General features: G+C 51.3%; 1 protein-coding gene and 1 non-coding gene across 4 annotated transcripts; one reads left to right on the top strand and one right to left on the bottom strand.

Moving 5' to 3' along the window:
• The first annotated feature begins 11 nt into the window (after nt 1–11).
• Nucleotides 12–19,055, top strand: Gga3 (golgi associated, gamma adaptin ear containing, ARF binding protein 3). 3 transcript variants are annotated; one of them, XM_005069924.4, is made up of 17 exons: nt 12–266; nt 7,847–7,931; nt 8,026–8,101; nt 10,649–10,747; nt 11,863–11,986; nt 12,253–12,356; nt 12,664–12,744; nt 13,119–13,256; nt 13,710–13,791; nt 13,890–14,006; nt 14,320–14,565; nt 14,871–14,938; nt 15,194–15,522; nt 15,732–15,952; nt 16,760–16,929; nt 17,044–17,154; nt 17,401–19,055. In XM_005069924.4, the coding sequence occupies exons 1-17, from the start codon at nt 227–229 to the stop codon at nt 17,509–17,511; spliced, it is 2,202 nt and encodes a 733-aa protein (XP_005069981.1). In that variant the 5' UTR covers nt 12–226; the 3' UTR covers nt 17,512–19,055. The 3 variants fall into 3 exon arrangements, with proteins under 3 accessions (XP_005069981.1, XP_012968817.1, XP_012968819.1); XM_013113363.3 differs by having other exon boundaries at nt 17,389–19,055; XM_013113365.3 differs by lacking the exons at nt 12–266; nt 7,847–7,931; nt 8,026–8,101 and having other exon boundaries at nt 11,922–11,986; nt 17,389–19,055.
• Nucleotides 2,681–2,787, bottom strand: LOC121141609. The gene has a single exon (XR_005878589.1). It is a non-coding gene; the product is annotated as a U6 spliceosomal RNA (small nuclear RNA).
• Nucleotides 19,056–19,167: the final 112 nt, after the last annotated feature.

Raw genomic sequence — 19,167 nt, 5'->3', positions numbered from 1 at the left:
AGAAACCGCACAGTTTACTCGAGTCTGGGTTTTTACGTCAGGGCTCCCCTGCGAGGAAGAAGCAACAAAACACGCCCTTCCTCCTCCCGGCATCCGACACAGTCTGGCGCGCCTGCCGGCGGCAGCTCTCCGCTCTCTCAGGCCCCCATGCAGGCCCCGCCCCGGAGCGGCTCGCGCAGAATCTCGCGAGGTTTGAGGCCGCAGGACCGGACCGGGCTGCTGCAATATGGCGGAGGCGGAAGGGGAGAGCCTGGAGTCCTGGCTGAGTGAGTACCCGGGGCCGATTGCGCCTGACCTCCGGCCGTGGGCCGCCCTCCTCCCTCACCCCGACCTCCCCTCCGCGGCCTCGCCGCGAGCATCCCGCGCTCACACCCCTCGGCGAGCAGGGAGGTCCCTTCCCCGCGGCGGCAGCGGCGGCGCGCGCGACGCCTGCAGCTCGAGGTTTAGCAGGCCCGGGGAAAGCGACAGCCCGCTTCTCCGGGCTGTCAGGCACAGGCGCGTTGGGGAGGTCGAGGGAAGTGGCACCCCAAAGCCCCCAAGAACGAGAAGAGCTCCGCGTTTGGGCTGGTCCCCCGGGAACGGTGACCCTGAACTCCGTATCCCCGCTTCCCTCGGGTGGGGTGCCTGAAGCGAGAATTCTTTCCCAAAGAGCGACTACAGGGAACAGAGTAACTACATGGCTTGCAAAGTATGCATTGAAGGGACGGACACTTTCTGTCTGTCTGTCTGTCTGTCTCTCGCAGTGTGAAGCTGCTGTTGTATCGATGTGTTGCTGCCATTACCAGTTGACGTTGCTGTGAAGAAAGAAAGGTTTAACGTTAGCAGGCAGTTGCTGTGTTTAGTGAGGGTTAACAATGAGGCTGGTTAATGACGCCTTACCAGGGGTTAATAAACTAGCTTTACTAAGGGCCAGCCCCGGGGAGCCTCTTTAATGGAGACAGAAAGTAGGGTGCCGCCATCTAGCCTTGTGCCAAGATCTTTCACTGAGGACAAGCTCCGGCCTTTTGGGTGTGAAGACTGTTGCCTCCCCGTCGCCTTAAGAGATACCTCCAGGAGATTGAGATTAGGCTTGAAGGGGCGCACATCCCCAAGGAGAAGAAAAGTAAGGTTGCATTTGCAAAGTTCGGTGTTGCAGGCAGGCCACGGGACAGTTGTCCCTATATATGGAACAGTTCTCCAAGGAGTGCAGAGTGCTGGACTGCAGACATTGGTTAAAGTCACTTACCCAGCGTACAGCCATTCTGGGTGAAGAGGTAGGCCTGCCTGGCCAACAAGTGAGTTCAACACTAAATGAGGCAGATAGTGACCCTGTCAACAAAAGTGAAAACACTTGGCTTAAGAGGATTCATTGTAGGGCTGGAGAGATGGCTCAGAGGTTAAGAGCACTGTTTGCTCTTCCAGAGGTCCTGAGTTCAATTCCCAGCAACCATATGGTGGCTCAGAACCATCTGTAATGAGACCTGGTGCCCTCTCCTGGCGTGCAGACATACATGGAGGCAGGATGTTGTATTCATAATAAATGAATAAAATCTTTTTTTTTTTTTTTGTTTTTTTCGAGACAGGATTTCTCTGTGGCTTTGGAGGCTGTCCTAGAACTAGCTCTTGTAGACCAGGCTGGCCTCGAACTCACAGAGATCCGCCTGCCTCTGCCTCCCGAGTGCTGGGATTAAAGGCGTGCGCCACCAACGCCAGGCCAATGAATAAAATCTTAAAAAAAAAAAAAAAAAAAGAGGATTCATTGTAGAGCGCAACCGGCTGTCCTGGAGTCCTCTGTGTAGACCTGGCCGGCCTCCCGAGTGCTAGGAGTAAAGGTGTGCACCACCACCTCCTGGCTCTCCAATCCCAGTCTGGAAAGAAGAAAATAAATAAAAACATTGACCAAGTACCCCAGTTAGAAAAACAGGCTCTTGTTACCACAATTCAGGGAAGATATTCTGACTCGGCTCAGACCATTTCCCTAAAACCATGCCGCTGATAAGCCGAGTGGAATTCCTGAGCTGGGAGGGCGGGATGGGCAAAGTGGGGCAATTTAAGTGATTTAAGCTGAGCTCAGTAGGGTTGGTGTTTTGTTTTGTTTTTATGAGACAGGATTTCCGGAAGCCCAGTATGGCTTCAAACCCGGGTCTTCCTGCTCCCCCTCCCAGCTGCTGGGATTTCGGATGTGCACCTTCTCGGTTCTCGTGACCGAATCCAGTGAACCGGGCAATACCGCCCTTGTCACCCGTGGCTTGCCTGAGTTACTGCAGCAGCCTCTCCTTGGTCCACTCAGCATGCATCCCTCAGGAGAGCAGCTATAGTTTACCACCCTCACAGGCCTGCCACCCCCAGCTTGTCTCTGGCCATTCCCTGCCTTTCCCTGGGGCCTTCTGACACTTTCGCCCACCAGCACGAGTCATTCTCACTAACCCCAAAGCCCTGCTCCCTTCAGCTCAGTTCAGCGCCTCAAACCCAGTCTTCCTCACAAACCATGTCTTGATGACTTCAACTGTCTCTCAGGTCCTGCTTGGCACATGCAGCTAGTGTTTAGCATGCCTCTGCCACGTGGAGTATCCTAGCACCTGTGAGGCAGAGGCAGATCTCTGAATCTGAGGCCAGCCTAGTCTACAGACCAAGTTCCAGGACAGCCAGAGCTACATAGTGAGACCCTGTCTGGGGGGTTGGGGGTATTTTATTTATTTTTTAAAGTATGGAACACTGCACAAATTTGCATGTCATCCTTGTGCAGTGGCCATGCTAATGTTTTCCGAAGCATTCCAGTTTTAGTTTATGTGCTGCTGAAGTGAGCACAATAATTAATGACGTTTAAACGGTGCTCTGTGACACTGGGTTCTCTGCCAACCTTACAGAGACAGAACTAAAGCAAAAAGCCCAGGAAACTCAAGTAGTCTTTGCCCTCAGCTCTGGGGGTGTGGTGGCAGAATGGTTAGAGATGAAGTGGCAGAGACTCGGGTGGAAATGTAATAAAATGCAGTTTCTTTAGGTAGTCAGGGGAGGGGAGGGGGGAGTGACCTAAGACAGAGCATGAGGAGACATCATCAAAGCTAGGCCTCAAAGATTAGGAACATCCCGAACAGTGTGTGGCGGTGTGTGGACACAGAGTAGCAGGGTTAGGGTTAGACAGCTATAGGAGTATAGGGGAAGTTAAACTGGGAAGTTAGGGCCAAATTCTGAGACACTGGACATTGCTGCCTGAGGTGTTTAAAGTATTGACAGTTAGCAGGCTCCCATTCCTGTCAGGAGGATTGATGGCAGGCTTTACTTAGAATGACGGGAACAAGCCCAGTGTGGTGGTGGCTCACGTCTGTTTCCCCAGCACTTGGAGGTTGAGGCAGGAGGCTCCCCCCAAATTCGAGACTAGTTGGATACATAGAGAATTAGTACCATTAAGGGTTACAGAGGGAGACTCTGTTTCCAAAAAGAAAACAGCATTGGTAGGATGGTTCAATGAGTAAGGATGCTTGCTGTGCAAGCCTGGCTACACTCGGGTTCAACCAGTAGAACCCTATGAATGTGGAGGGGAGAGAACCAACTCTAGAGTTGTCCCCTGACCTCCCCATGTGAGCTGCGGCACCGGCTATGTGCTCCAACCCAGATGTCGTGTGTGACACAGAATGTGAGGGAAACGGGCTGGAAAAGAAGCTCTGGGAGGAGCAAGAAGTTGGGGTGTGGAAGAGAAGAGAGATTTACAAAGACATGGGTCAGGTAAGAGCACGTGCCACCAAGCCTTAGACCTGAGTCTGATCCCAGGAAGCCACGTGGTGGAAACTTGTGACATACCATATACCTCCCTCCTACTCCCTTCCCACATAGACAATATATAAATAATGTAACAAAAATTTTCACAAAAAGCAACTCCATCAAGACCGTGCTGGAGAAACCAACAAAACCAGCGGACCTGACCTAGTGAGAGCACACGGACCCCAGTCGTAAAGCTGGGGAACCAGCATTGGACTAAACCAAGCCCTCTGAATGTGGATGCTAGCTAGGAGGCCTTGGCCGTCTATGGGACCTCTAACAGTGGAGCCAGTGTTTATCCCTAGAGTACAAATGGACTTTGGAGAGATACTCTCCCTATGGAGAGATACTATTTCAGCTCAGATACACGGAGGAGGACCTAGGCCCTCCCCCAAATGATGTGACAGACTTTGATGATCCCCCATGGAAGGCCTCACTGTCTTTAGGGAGCGGGTGTGGGTGGGTTGATAGGGGGCAAGGGAGGATGGGAGGGAGAGGGAATGGGGATTGTTATGTAAATGATTGTTTCTAAATTAAAAAAAAATCAAGAAAAAAAACAAAAGCAACTCCAACATTGCCAGGAGTGGGTAAGGAAAGGGCAGGAGCCAACAGTAGGGTTGCAGACCTAGGTGCTTTTGAGCAATGGCACTGTATATAGAAACAGGAAGTCAGTAAGGAGAAGTGATGGGTTCTCAGGCTTATTTGTGCATCAAAGTAGCACAGTTACAGAGTTGGTTATGTGCCGGTTTCTTCCTCATGCTCACGCCGAAGCACAACTTCCTCACGGGCCTGCCTGTGTTCTGTACTCCTCCAGTGTCTTATTTTTGAGCGTCTCAGACAACTGCGATGGTTGTAGCACTTGGTTTTCCATGGGTGCCTGAGACACAGGGCAACTGTGCCCATTTCTCCTTTGGTTCGAGATGCAGCAGCGCAGGCTGACCTGACCCTTCCTTTGCTCTTGGGTCTGCTTATTTAGTCAAGGCTGCTTGTTTTCATCTTGCCATCTGACAACCTGTAGGAGAGCAGGAAATCTGGAGGAATGGAAGGAGCAGAGATTGACACCCAAAATAGACCGTGAATCAGAGGAGGGTTCCTGGCCAGGTTTGCAGGGGAGAACGCCATTGGTGCCTCTGCTAGGTGAGGGAGTGGGGTGGGCGCAAGGGGTGGGCACTAGGAGAGCTGGAGTCACCTAGTACCACCCTCAGCAGTGTTTCTACTTGCTGTGAGCGACAGGTGTGCCTACTGAGCTGCCAGCGCTGGGCAGTGGCACTGTGTCTGCTCAGCGTTCTGTGCCGTGTGCAGGCCGTGTTCCTCCACTCTGTGAAAAGGAGGCAGCAGTGCTGTTGGACGCTGAACAAGCTTGGGAAGAGAGTTTCATTTATAGACTATTGTTTTGTGGGGAGCGTCCCTATGTTACTGTTTGGAAGATGGTTTTCCCATTTTCCACGGTTTTGTGTCTCTTACAGAAGCATTGGGCATGGGTCTGGCTTCTCGGTGTCTTATTTTGAGTCCTGTAGCTTCTTGGTTTCATCTGCAGACTTGAAGCATCCCAAATGATAGGGATTAGTGTAGCAAAGCCACACTGATACCTGAGAAGAGTCACCCTGGACCAGGAGACCTTGGTGATAACTAGTGTGTCTGGTGATTGGTGTAGGATGACCAACCATTTGTTTTAATTTATTTATTTTTATGTGCATCGGTGTTTTGCCTGCATATTTGTCTGAGTCACGGTGTCAGATCTTGGAGTTACAGACAGTTGTGAGCTGCCATGTAGGTACTGGGAATTGAACTTGGGTCCTCTGGAAGAGCAACTAGTGCTCTTAACCACTGAGTCATCACTCCAGCCCCTGCCAACCATTTCTTATCAAATGTACACTGCTGAATAAAATAACCCCTGTTTGTGCTTGCCATTTGGAAGGTCTTGCCAATTATCTTTCACGTTTGAGACCAGCCACCTTGGTGGCACATATCTGTAATCCCAGCACTTGGAAGCAGAGGCAGGGACATCAGGAGTTAAGATCATTCTTGACTACATAGGGAGCTGGAGCCTAGCTTGGGCTATATGAGATCCTGTTTCAAAACAAATAAAAGTCCCAGCCATGTGTTTTTTTCCCCTCTGTATGTTCCTAGGGCCTCTGTATGCTAGGCAGGCCCTCTACCACTTAGTTGCTCTTAACTCTGTTTACTTCTGGTTTTTCGAGACAGGGTTTCTCTGTGGCTTTGGAGGCTATCCTGGAACTAGCTCTTGTAGACCAGGCTGGCCTCGAACTCACAGAGATCCGCCTGCCTCTGCCTCCCGAGTGCTGAGATTAAAGGCGTGCACCACCAACGCCCGGCAACTCTGTTTACTTCTAACTTTGAGATAAGCCTACTTGGAATTCTTCTTCACCTTCCCATGTCCAGTGATGAGATTGCAGGCTGCTTTAGTGACTTTTCTATTGCACTGGCTAAGACAGCATGACCAAGGCAACTTGTAGAAGACAATGTTTAGCTTGAGACTTCCAGTTTCAGAGGGTGAATCTATGACCATCATGGTGGGAGCATGGCCGTGGGCGGGATGCTGGAGCAGTGGCTGGAGTTTGTATCTTGAAATAAACTATGAGGCAGAGAGAGCTGAGGAATGGTGTATGCTTTTCAAACCTCAAAGCCTGCCCACAGTAACACACCTCCAAGAAGGCTGCCACACAGGCCTATGCCAAAAGGCCTCACTTTGTAAGTACAAACTTTATCCAGGAGACTCTTCCTCCCGAAGCCAGACCAGAACTGCTGTCAGGCAGCTCCAGCCCATCTAGGAAGACCTCTGCTTGGATGCCCCGTTGTTGGTGGAAGGATAGGTTCTTAGGATTCAGTCCCCCACCTTACGGTGATTTGTGGGTGGGGGACTACAGAATCTTGTTGTACCCCAAGTGAGCACATGTGCTTGCACGCGCGCACACACACACACAGAGCTTGGTGTGGTGTTGCATGCCTACAATTTTAGTATTTGAGATGTCAAGATAGGAGGCTCATTGTGAATTCAAGACCAGCCTGGGCTACAGAGTAAGAATCTTAAAAGGGGGTGGTGGTGGTTCACTCAGTAAAGGTGCTTGCTGCTAAGTCTGAGTTTGATTTTCAGATGATAAAAAGAGAGAACTAATTCTTGTACCTGTTCACTGACTTACATTCACAGTATTTGAGCTCCACCCCACTCTCCAAATAAATAATGTAAAAAAGAAAACAGCCGTATTTAGAACCAACATGTACTGTGGAAGGTCTGTCTCTGCAGAGGATAGAGACTGTTGGAGAAGATGTGTGGCTCTGGCTTCCTCTTGTCTGAGCCTGAAGCCCTGAACATAAATAGCAGAATTCAGATCCTACTCACCACCCTCAGCTGAGTCGTCTTCTTTTGGCACAGATACCAAAGTAGCAGGAAACTGCTGGAGTTCTACAAGTTCTGTAACCCTCAGAATGCTCTTGACCATTTATACAGATGCTGAACTCTTTGTGCAGGGGCAGACCACACAAGATTTGTAGGTGTTTAATTAGAGGCAGATATATTTGTGGAACTTCAGAAATCCTCAAAGCATCAGGAAAGGTTGGGTTATTTATTTTTTGCCTTACTGAGCCCGTCCTCAGCTTCTCAGGAGACCCTTGTTGGCCGTGGCCCCTGCTGAGCACTTGGCTCTGTTTTTTAGCAGTCGGTGTGTAGTGAGATGTGTGTTTCATGAGTGTGTCAGGGAGAACTTCAATCGTCCATGTTTGTCCTTTGGATTCTGATCTACTCTTAACCTCCATGAGGCTTTCTCAATTTTTTTTATATTTGTTTGTTTGTTTTGGTTTCGGGGGACAGGGTTTCTCTGTGTGTAGCTCTGGCTGTCCTGGAACTCGCTTTGTAGACCAGGCTGGCCTCGAACTCATAGAAATCTGCCTGCTTCCGCCTCCCCAGTGCTGGATTAAAGGCATGCGCCACCACTACCTGGCGGCTTTCTCACTTTTTTATTGCAATTTCCAAAAATATTAGGCAGTAAGCAGGATTTACATGTAGAAGGAAATTTACTGTATTTAAAAATTGCGAACACAACTTTGTGCTGTGAGTTGCTCTTCTAACGGTTTTCCTCTGTTGTGTTCCAAGATAAAGCTACCAACCCTTCTAACCGCCAGGAAGACTGGGAGTATATCATTGGCTTCTGTGACCAGATCAACAAAGAGCTTGAAGGGTGAGTCCAGTGAGAGAGAGAGGACCTGAGCCTGACCAAGGAGGGACGGGTGGCCCTCCATCTGCAGACTGACTGTAGTGTGTTTGTCTGCCAGGCCCCAGATCGCTGTCCGACTCCTGGCCCACAAGATCCAGTCTCCACAGGAATGGGAGGCAGTGCAGGCCCTCACGGTAGGTCTTTGCCGTCGGAGATGAAAGCGGTGGATGTTCACTTACTTGCTCAGGTCTTTCCTCACACAACCATTAGGCCATGGGTGATAAACAGGCTCAAGCCCAAAGTCCAGGAGAAAGTCCCTGATGCAGGCTGGGCATATCTAGAATCCGTCAGTCCGCTGGTGTACAAGTACTCATGCCTCTAGACCTGGCAGGGAGGCTGCGCAGGGAGGGAGGACCGCAGTCCAGTCCAGTGCTCAGAGAGGACTTAGTAGTAGATCTGTAGTTCTTAGATCCATAGTTGGGCTGATCTCTGTGAGTTCAAGACCAGCCTGGTCTACAAAACAGGTTCCAGATCACCCCACACTGCATTGAGAAACCAAAAAAGAGCCAGCCATCCAAAAAAGAGCCTGGTAGATAGCTGGTGGCGTAGCTTCGGATGCTGCCTGTGCTGGTGAAGAAGTGCTGGTAGTCGTAGCCGCAGGGCAGAGTTGAGTGTTTGGTTAGTGAGGGGACCGCAAGTGCTTCCCTGCTCCCCAGACAACAGCCAGCTTTAGAGGGCTCTGGGGTCTGTTCTGTCCTTGAGTTCATTTGAGTCCCGAAGACACAGAGTGACAGTGTAGAGGCTGTGTCCCAATGAAGCCAAGACCTTTACAACAGCGATTTTTTTGGGGGGGGGGGGTTGGTTTTTAAGACAGGGTTTGTTTGTGTAACAGCCCAGGCTGACCTGAAACTCACTTTGTAGACCAGGCTGACTTCAAACTCAGAGAGATCCTCCTTCCTCTGCTTCCTTAGTGCTGGGATTGAAGGGGTGTGCTACCACTGCCCAGCTCTATAATGGTGATTTTCAAGGACAGTCATGTCTTTGGTTAATTTTTATTTATTTATTTATTTATACATATCTCACTCCTTCTGTCTCCATCTCTGAATCTAAAGTGTTAGTATTACAGGCATGTGCTTTTCAGGGAGACATTTTTGGTCTCCAGAGGACATTTGATGGTATCTGGGGTACTTTTATTGTTGGGTGTAGTGTGATAGTGCTGGTGTCTAGAGAATGGCAGCCAGGTGTGCAGCTAAATACCCTGAGATACATAGGACAACTCTAGAGCAAAGAGTGGCTAGTCTAAAATGTCATCTAGGCTGCAGTTGAGAAACCTTTCTTTAAAGAGACAAACCACTGGGAGCTGGGGAAGATGGCTCAGTGATTAAGAGCACGGCTGATCTTCCAGAGGACCTGGGTTCAATTCTCAGCCTCCACATGGAAGTGTAAAGCCATCTGTGACTTGAGTTTCAGGGCCTCCAGTGCTCTCTGCTAGGTTCCTAGCACTGTACACACTTGGTGCAGAGACATAGGCAGACCAGCACCCGTGCACACAGAATCAAGCCCTTTCCTATGTGTGTGCCTATTTAATAAAGACATAGGCAGACCAGCACCCGTGCACACAGCATCTAGCCCTTTCCGATGTGTGTGCCTATTTAATAAAGACATAGGCAGACCAGCACCCGTGCACACAGAATCAAGCCCTTTCCTATGTGTGTGCTTATTTAATAAATAGTGTCGGGTGCATGCCTTTAATACCAGCACTCGGAAGGCAGAGGCAGGCGGATCTCTGTGAGTTTGAGGCCAGCCTGCTCTGCAGAGTGAGTTCCAGGACAGCCAAGGTTACATAGAGAAACTGTCTTGAAAAATCAAAAGGAAGGAAGGAAGGAAGGAAGGAAGGAAGGAAGGAAGGAAGGAAGGAAGAAAGAAACAGCCACTGGGCATGTTACCACACTGTCAGCATTTGTTGTGGAACACTTAATCCTGGTACCCAGTAGACAGAGGCAAGCAGACCTCAGTGAGTTCCAGACCAGCCTGCCTCAAAACAGAAAAGCAGAGAAGAAACCCGGGGACTGAGGGTGACGGCTCAGTTGGTAAAGTGCTGTAAGCATGAGGACCTGAGTTCAATCCCTAGGACCTACATAAATAGCCAGCTGTGATTCTGGGCAGTAAAGACAGGTATTGACCAGTCAGCCTAGACTAATTGGTAGTCCCAGGCCATTGAGACTTCATCCCAGGAAGGATGCCTGAGGTTAACTTGGCATACACATACATGCATTCATACCTGGACACTGCCATGTGCAAGCTACATAAGTGATGGGACCCCAAGCAGAACAGTAACATGCAACACAGGAGGCAAGGGGAACGCCCTGTCATCTCAACAAAAGGTCAGTTTGAGGCAAGGACTCTGAACCCTGAATAGCCAGAGGGACTTTTCTCCTTGGAACTTGGTTTTCCTCCTAAGGTTCCAAATCAGTATCTTTGTGGAAGGCCTTCCATGTCTGGCAGCAAACTGTCTTGGTTTCTGGGTGTCAGCATTTCCTCCTGCAGCCCGGTGTAGCATCTCATGCCATTGGAAGGAAGGGTTTGTGGTGGGTGGTTCTGTGGCTCAACCTCCATTCCCAAGCGAGAGGACACCGTTTCACACAGTGAATCCCTTCACTTGGGACAGGGTCCTTAACACTGCAGGGGACCAGGGGCTCGGGTGCCATGGCTCCCGTCACAGCCTGCCTGTGTGGCTTCAGGTGCTGGAGGCGTGCATGAAGAACTGTGGGAGGAGACTTCACAGTGAAGTGGGCAAGTTCCGGTTCCTGAACGAGTTAATCAAAGTCGTCTCGCCCAAGGTCAGTCGGTAGCAGTTTCCTTTGCTCTGGAAGCTGCTTGTATGTCCCTTCCTATCTCCCATCTTACTGGCTTTCCTGATCATTTAACATCTCCACAAAGATGATGCTGTGTCGTGTGCTTGCAAGCCTGGTTCCTAGAGGTACCAGGTGTGGCTGATCAGTCGGAAGTCTGAGCAGCCTCCTGATGGGCTCCCAGCATAAATGTGGTTGTGTGTGCAGGGAGAGGGTACACAGCTAGTACTCTGCTCCTAGCTCACATCAAGTACACAATTTTGCTTATTTGCGCCACCGGCCAGGGTCTGTTGTTGGATGTCTCTAAACAGAGGAAGCCATTGCTCATGTTGGTGGCATTCTCAGAAAGTTCTTTAAGAAAATATAGTTATGGGGACTGGAGAGATGACTCAGAGGTTAAGAGCACTGGCTGCTCTTCCGGAGGTCCTGTAGTGAGATCTGATTTCCTCTTCTGGTATGCAGATATACATAGCAGATAGAGCAGCACTCGTGTACATAAAATAAGTAAATGTTAAAAAAAGAAAAAGAAAGCGTTGTTACCAGGCTGCAGACATAGCTCAGTGGTTAAGAACCCTTGCTACAATCCCAGAGGACCCATGTTCAGTTCTCAGCATCCACATGAATGCCTGCAATTCTAGCTTCAAGGGCATCCAACACCGACTTGTGGCTTCTACAGGCACCAACATACATGTGGTTGGCACTCATATGCATAAATAAAAATAAATATTTACTACACCCCCCCTTTTTTAAAATATGTTTATTATGTATACAGTGTTCTACCTGCATACCAGCAGAGGGCACCAGATCTCCTAGATGGTTGTGAGCCACCGTGTGGTTGCTGGGAATTGAACTCAGGACCTCTGGAACCCCTGAGCCATCTCTCCAGCTCCCCTCCCTCCTTTTTAATGTCTCAGCTGCATGGAAGCACAGGGATGAGATCTTGGCCCCTGTCCTGACTGCATGCTCTGTCGCTCTCGAGTCTTTGTAGAGTGTGTGGGGCTTGTTTAAGTAGGCTTGAGCTAGAGTGAGGGGACACAGTGTGAGGAAAGTGGTTCCTCCTCGGTGTCTCAGTTATTAGACTCTCACTTCATTTCTCCTCCTAGTACTTGGGAGACAGGGTGTCTGAAAAGGTGAAGACTAAGGTCATCGAGTTGCTTTTTAGCTGGACACTGGCCTTGCCGGAAGAAGCAAAGATCAAAGATGCCTACCATATGTTGAAGAGACAAGGTATGTGCTTACTTCTCCATTAGCCTCAGGGTGGCCCTGAGTGTCAGTCAGGACAAAGAAGAGAAAGGAATGCTGGGCGTCCCCAGGGTCCTGCCCTTCTCTTCCTGTAGAGTGCATTGGTCAGAAGGACTCGGCTGGTGTTTAGGTTGAGATGAGAGTAGCCTGCTCTTTTTCCTGCTCCCCATAGGGGTGTGGCCCTTGGTGTGTGAAGTTGTGACAAGGTAATCATCGCCTGAGCACGTACTCTGCCATTTGTGTCTCTTCAGGCATAGTGCAGTCGGACCCCCCCATCCCCATGGACAGAACGTTGATCCCCTCTCCCCCACCTCGTCCCAAAAACCCCGTTTTTGATGATGAGGAGAAATCCAAGGTAAAGTACATCTTGGACCTAGAGATCTTTTAGGTGACTGGTGGCAGTAGCAGCGTGAATGTGTCAGTGGGTGGCTTTTTTGTTTTGATGTTTTGAGACAGTATCTCACTGTAGCCTAGACTGATCTTGAATGTGAATGTTTCTGTTTCATTCTCCTGAGGTGGTATTGTAGGCTCTAGCCACCCTACCAAACGTGAAATGCGGTCTGGCGTGGTATTGCAGGGAGCTCCGGTTTCTTCTGGTCCGGGCGCCCAGTGGGGCTATGCACATACTACCTGCCCTTCACTTAAGACGCCTTCTCTTCCAGCTTTTAGCGAAGCTGCTGAAAAGCAGGAACCCAGAAGATCTACAAGAAGCCAACAAACTCATCAAGTCGATGGTGAAGGAAGTGAGTGGGCCCTGGTCCTCTGGGCGTGGGGCACAGAAGCATGTGACCACAGAGCAGAAGTCCTCCCCCGAGGTCTTAGGCTGTCTTGTCCACTCTGCACCAGCCCTGAACTGGAGTGAGTTTAGGAGGAGCCTTGTATTTTCTGTGGGAGAAAGCAGAGAAGTGGAGGGTGTGAATGTCGCAAGTGGGAGGTGTCACCGCACAGGAACAGCTCAGGGTTAGTCTGAGGTCTGTAGTCCTAGGAAACACTCTAAGCAGAGCTCTGAGGCTTGGCCTCTGCCCTTGTGCTGTTGGGTAAGGAATGAGCCCTGCCTGGTGGTTGAAAGACAAGCTAGGTGAACTTGCTTTTTCCTGCACCCTCTTGGCTGAGGCAGGATGAGGCACGAATCCAGAAAGTGACCAAGCGCCTGCACACGTTGGAGGAAGTTAACAACAATGTCAAGCTGCTCCACGAGATGCTGCTTCACTACAGCCAAGAGTGCTCGTCGGAGGCTGACAAAGAGCTCATGAAGGTTAGCCGCTGTGGGCAGAGAGCCCCAAGTGGGAGTCTGTCCTGGTGAGGACATGCTTGCTTCCTGATCTTGTTCATGGCAGCAGGGGAATGAAGGGCAGTGGCTTTAATTTACACAGCTAACACTCCTGGTGCAAGTGCTTTCCTGTGACTCCAGAGATAACACCCTAGGTGCTCACTCCTGCTCTCTGCCTTTAAGCCTTGGGAACACATGTGTGGGAGACTTCCCTGAGACCCTGATGTTGACATTATTGCACTTAGGCTGTGGCTTCTGAGTGACTTTGAGTTGTTAGACATGACTAGGGCAACCTTGTATAGTAGATACTGACAGCACAAAGGTGAATGTGCATGCTCTGGTCCCAGCTTGCCAGTGACTGTGGTCTGTAGGGGCATCCCACATCGAGTTCATGACTTTGGACTCTGAAGTTGATTATTATGTCTGGGTCTCTCTCAGGAGCTGTTTGATCGGTGTGAGAACAAGAGAAGGACGTTATTTAAACTAGCCAGTGAGACAGAAGACAATGACAACAGTTTGGGTGAGTGTAAAGGAATATTTGGCAAGGATGAGTCAAGAATTCGGATGGGTGTGAGAGTTGTCACAACCCACACAGTGAGGAGTCTTCTTTTGCTCTAGGGGACATCCTGCAGGCCAGTGACAACCTCTCCAGGGTTATTAGCTCTTACAAGACAATTATCGAAGGGCAGATCATCAATGGTGAGGTGACCACCTCAACCATGCCAGACTCTGAAGGTATATATTATGATTTCCCATTCTGAACTCTCCAGACCAGCCCCAAATCCTGACCACTGAGCCACAAGTGGTAACTCTCAAGGCCTTAGGGAATTCCTAGCCTTTTCAAGTGATCTTTTACTTCCCGAGGCAGAAGGTATACTTGGAGATATCTCTGCCTTCTTGAGCCTGGTTTCCAGTTTCCCTAGAAGACTTGCTACTGATTTGGGTCAGAAGCTAAAGTCTTAGTGTGTGTGCCCGGGGTTGCACCTTGTATACACAGGCACAAGATTCACCCTGAATGTTCTTGTTCCTCTTGTGTCAACCCATCCAGGAAATGACCACTGCAGTAGCCAAGGCACCCTCATCGACCTTGCCGAGTTGGACACCCCCTGCAGCTCATCCCCAGTGTTGGCCCCAGCACCTGCCCCACCTACCTCAGGCATCCCTATCCTCCCTCCGCCTCCCCAGACCTCGGGGCCTCCACGAAGCCATTCGTCCAGCCAGGCTGAGGTTCCCCCAGGGCCTGACAGCACAAGCAGTGCCCTCTCCTTGCTGGATGAGGAGCTGCTCTGCCTGGGTATGTGTGCACCAGGCCTACGGGACCTCTAGCATGCTTTGTCAGCCATGTTCCAGAGGCCACTGTGGATTGCAGGGTGAACATGGTGGGCTCTGGTGCAGCTCAGCTCCTCTCTTCCTGGGAGGCCCTGCAGTCTCCTGTAAGGGTGGAAGTGGATTTACTTCACAATCTAGCTGTAAGGGAATACTTTTTCCTTACCCATCATCAAGTAATGTCTCTTGTAGCAAAAGACCATTCTTGGGGGAGTGGGAAGGTGGCTGCCTCAGCCCAGGGTCTCATCTCATTGAGTTTTCTTGTGTTCTTAGGCCTTGCTGACCCAGCCCCCACTGCTTCCAAAGAGTCAGCTGGAAACAGTCAGTGGCCCCTGTTCCAGGTAGAGGCATCACAATGGCTGCATCACTCAAGTGCTCCCGCACCAGACTCCCTCGTTACCTAGTCTGCCTGGCTGCCCTTGCTAGAGCCAGAGCTGCCTGTATTCTCTAGAGCGCTGTCCACCGTAGGTGGGACATGCTGCCTCTGAGGGTTGTTCCCCAGCATTTTCTGGGGTACCTGAGAAGGGCCTGCTGGGTTCGGGTTGGTGCAGCCCCTCCTGGGCCTTCGCTCACCTGCTGTTTCTGTTGTTGTACAGAGTGAGCCATCATCAGATCTGGACTTCTTCAACCCCAACTCCAGGCCAGTGTCTGCGGCCTGCTGCCCCTCAGATGGATCCATGCTCCCTCCCCCAGTTTCTACCTCAAGTGTGTCCCAAGCTCCCCTTCCTGCTCCCTTCCCAGCTCCTGTGGTCCCAGCTAGTGCACCAGCCCCCAGCACTGGTTCCTTCATGTTCTCTTCTGGACCTGCCCCAGCCTCGGTTCCAAAGGCTGAGCCTGCAGCCCCAGAGTACCACAGCTCAGCTCTGGGTGACAGCACCTCGAACCGCCTAGATGCCCTTGATCAGCTTCTGGAAGACGCCAAAGTGTAATGGATGGGAGAAGAGGGTGGCTGAGGGTGGCGTGTCACATGCAGGTCAGAGGGAGGCTCCAGAGGATGGGCATGGGGGTCCCTTTTGGTCCCATTAATAGGCTGGAAGCTGGTGGCCTGGGGTCGCTAGGGACTGGCCTTGGTTGAGGGGTGGCCCAGCAGTTGTAGGCTGCCTTCTGACTTCTGTTCTCCTTCTCTCCCCCCAGGACCTCAGGCTTGGTGAAACCCGTTTCTTGCTTTTCCTCTGGGGCCACCGCTGCCCCACTGCTTCCCACCTCTACCCCAGCCAGGCCTCTCCTGCCCTTCTCCACAGGGCCTGGAAGCCCTCTCTTCCAGTCACCAGCCTTCCAGTCCCAGGGCAGCCCTCTGAGGGCCCCAGAGCTCTCCCTGGCCAGTGTCCATGTACCCTTGGAATCGATCAAGCCTAGTAAGTCTTGGAGACAGGCAGCAGGTCTCATGTGTTGGGAGGTTTGTGGTCAGTGGTTCTATCTACGTAGGGGTCACTTGTAGTTAAGGGTCTACTTGCCTGCTGTCTCAAAGATTTTTTTTTTTTTTTTTTTTGGTTTTTCGAGACAGGGTTTCTCTGTAGCTTTGGAGGCTGTCCTGGAACTAGCTCTTGTAGACCAGGCTGGTCTCGAACTCACAGAGATCCGCCTGCCTCTGCCACCCAAGTGCTGGGATTAAAGGCGTGCGCCACCAACGCCCGACTTGTCTCAAAGATTTTTAACGATTGTCTTTTTATTACGTGTGTGCCTCAGTATATGGATGTGCGAGTTCCCACAGGGCTCAGGGGGTCAGACTTCCTGAAACTGGAGTGATAGGCAGTTGTGAGCTGCCCCATGTGGTGCTGGGAAAGTAGACCCTCTGCAGACAGCAAGTGCTCTTGACCACTAAGCCGTCTCTCTGGCCTACTTCTGCCTTTTTTTCCCTTCAACAGGGTTTCTCTGTGTAGCCCTGCCTGTCTTGAAACTCATTTTGTAGACAGGCTGTCCTTGAACTCAGAACTGCCTGCCTCTGTCTCCCTAGTGCTGGGATTAAGGCGTGCCCCTCCATTCTCGGCTCTGTCTCAACTTCCTGCAGTATCCATAGCCTCGGGCCTCTCCTCTGCTCCACAGGGGAGCACTGTTGGGTCTCGCTGGTTTTCGCCACCCCACTTGCCTGCACTGAAGCACGCTAGGCTCTGCAGCGCCTCTGGTGTTCTCCCATCATACTCACTGATGGACCCTTCTTGCAGGCAGTGCCCTTCCCGTGACAGCCTATGATAAGAATGGCTTCCGCATCCTTTTCCACTTTGCTAAGGAGTGCCCCCCGGGACGACCCGATGTGCTGGTGGTGGTGGTGTCCATGCTGAACACAGCTCCTTTGCCAATCAAGAGCATCGTGCTGCAGGCCGCAGTGCCCAAGGTACCCTTGCCTCCCTTACCCTGAACCTACTGTTGACCGCCTTTGAGTGGCCTGCACTTAGTCCCTCTCAGACGCCTGGACCACTGTTTTAGAGGGGCTTCTTTTTATCTTCAGTCAATGAAAGTGAAGTTGCAGCCACCCTCTGGGACAGAACTTTCTCCATTTACTCCTATCCAGCCCCCTGCAGCCATTACCCAGGTCATGCTGCTGGCTAACCCAATGAAGGTAAGCATGGGAGAATCCACAGCATCCATCTGGGGTCCCACCTGGGGTTCCGCTGCCCCAGATTTGGACAGAGGAAAACCACCCCTGAGCCTCTTGTCTGAAGTCTTGAGGTGACGTGTAGCAGTACCGCCTTTCTTGCCCCTGGACTAGCATGGGTGTGCGCGGGTGAACGAGGTGCGCTCTGACAGTCGAGTGTCCTGCAGAGGGAACTCCCGCACGGACTCTCACCCGCAGCCTCTGTTCCAGGAGAAGGTGCGGCTTCGTTACAAGCTGTCCTTTGCTCTGGGGGAGCAGCTGAGCACCGAAGTGGGTGAAGTGGACCAGTTTCCTCCTGTGGAGCAGTGGGGGAGCCTATGACCCCGGCAAGTGCTGCCATACGACTGGGAAGGAGGAGACCTGAGACAGGCTCTGGCTACTCCAGCCACTGGACACCCTGGACAGTGTTATAGCGTGGCATAGACCGGGCCCCTGGATGTTTGTCAGGAGCCAGGCCGCTGCTGTGATCATCTATTCTTGGGCCCCTAAAAGGACCTGTTTTATCTGCCTGTGTGACTTGAAGTGGCCATACTGTGTGGGTGGGGAGTGGCCTGTGGCTTCACTGGCTGCCCTGGGATGGTGGACTTTGAGCCTAGAGTTGGTTCCCCTTTTTTACTGGCATCCCTTGATACCAGAGGGAGTGCTGAAGAGCGCTTTTCCAAGCCCCTCAAGAACTGCATCTCTATCCCCCTTACCTGAAGAGGCGTGGCACGGGAGGCTGTTCCTCCCGCTGGTGTTCCATGCTGCTTGGCTGGTAGGCACTGCTGCTGCCTGAACCAGAGTGGGCAGCAGTGGCCCAGAGAGAACCTGGAGTACTGTAGTCTCCACTCCCTTTTCTGTAGGCAATAGCACCACAAGGTGGCTGCTGAGTAAGTGAGGTGCTTGTCCTGACAGTGGTGCGTTGTGTCCTATGGACATCTCAGCAGGACAGGGGACACTGCCTGATAGCCCCAGCTGGGGATAGGAAGGGAAACGGTAGAGTGCCAGGGTTTTCCTCAGAAGAGGGAATGGTGGCTTTCTGGGAAAAGCATACCTCCAGCAGTGGGAATGGGACATCCTACTCACTACCTCTTGCTTGGCATGAAATAAACTGCTGTGCTCCCCTTAACATTCAAGGGAAGACACCTGCCACTCTGCCCCCTCCTGCTTTGGTCACTCCCTCTCCCTCCACATGGCTGGACCCGGGAAGTCTCAGGGTCACACACATTGCACTAGACTTTGTCCTTTCGTGCTGCACCAAAACACCTACGTTTCCCAGCTACAGAGAGCACTGTCAGCGATATGTTGGGTCTGGAAGTGATGAGATGAGGGGCTATGCTTGAACTGAATTACCAGACCCTATTGCTTCAACAGTGCTCTGTCTCCCCTCAGCTAGCATGACCCCGCTGCTCCAGGCCTGAGACTTTTGTAAGCCTCGACATAGCCCAGAACTCAGTTGCCATAGAAGCTGGGAAGGGCAAATAGAGTACTGGACTCAGCTGTTTGCTGCCTAGGAAAAAGGCAGCACAACTGTATCCCTCAGTCCCCACATCCTGGGAGCATCCTTGCTCTGTCTAGAGGTCACCTGACCTACCTCCCCACTAGTGTCCTTAGCTAGCAGGTTTTAGTTTCCTTAGGGGAAGGTCAAAAGAATCATTTTCCCTGGTAATAGAGTAAATCCAAGAGCTTTCCAGAGACTGGTTTCCTTCAGCCCTGGAATATCTGGGATTACTTTGAGGATAGCAACGTCACTGACCGTGAACTGTTTAAATTATGGGTGCTGCTCACCACTACTGAGGTCACTGCGTTGTGGTCAGCAGCTGTACTGGATGTGTCACCTTCTGCCCTTTGTTCTGCTGCATGTGAAATAAAACCATTTTCACCCAGTTTGGGACCCTTCAATACAGGAAGACAGTGCGTGTGAATTCAAACAGGTTTCTGAAGTTAGATGGGAGTGTGTTCCAGGTCATTGGCCGAGTGGGACAAGACCTCAGAAAA

Source organism: Mesocricetus auratus, unplaced genomic scaffold (genome assembly GCF_017639785.1).
Source record: "Mesocricetus auratus isolate SY011 unplaced genomic scaffold, BCM_Maur_2.0 Super-Scaffold_100007, whole genome shotgun sequence".
NCBI lineage: Eukaryota > Metazoa > Chordata > Mammalia > Rodentia > Cricetidae > Mesocricetus > Mesocricetus auratus.
The sequence above is the reverse complement of the archived record's forward strand: the minus strand, read 5'-3'. Positions and strand labels throughout refer to the sequence as shown.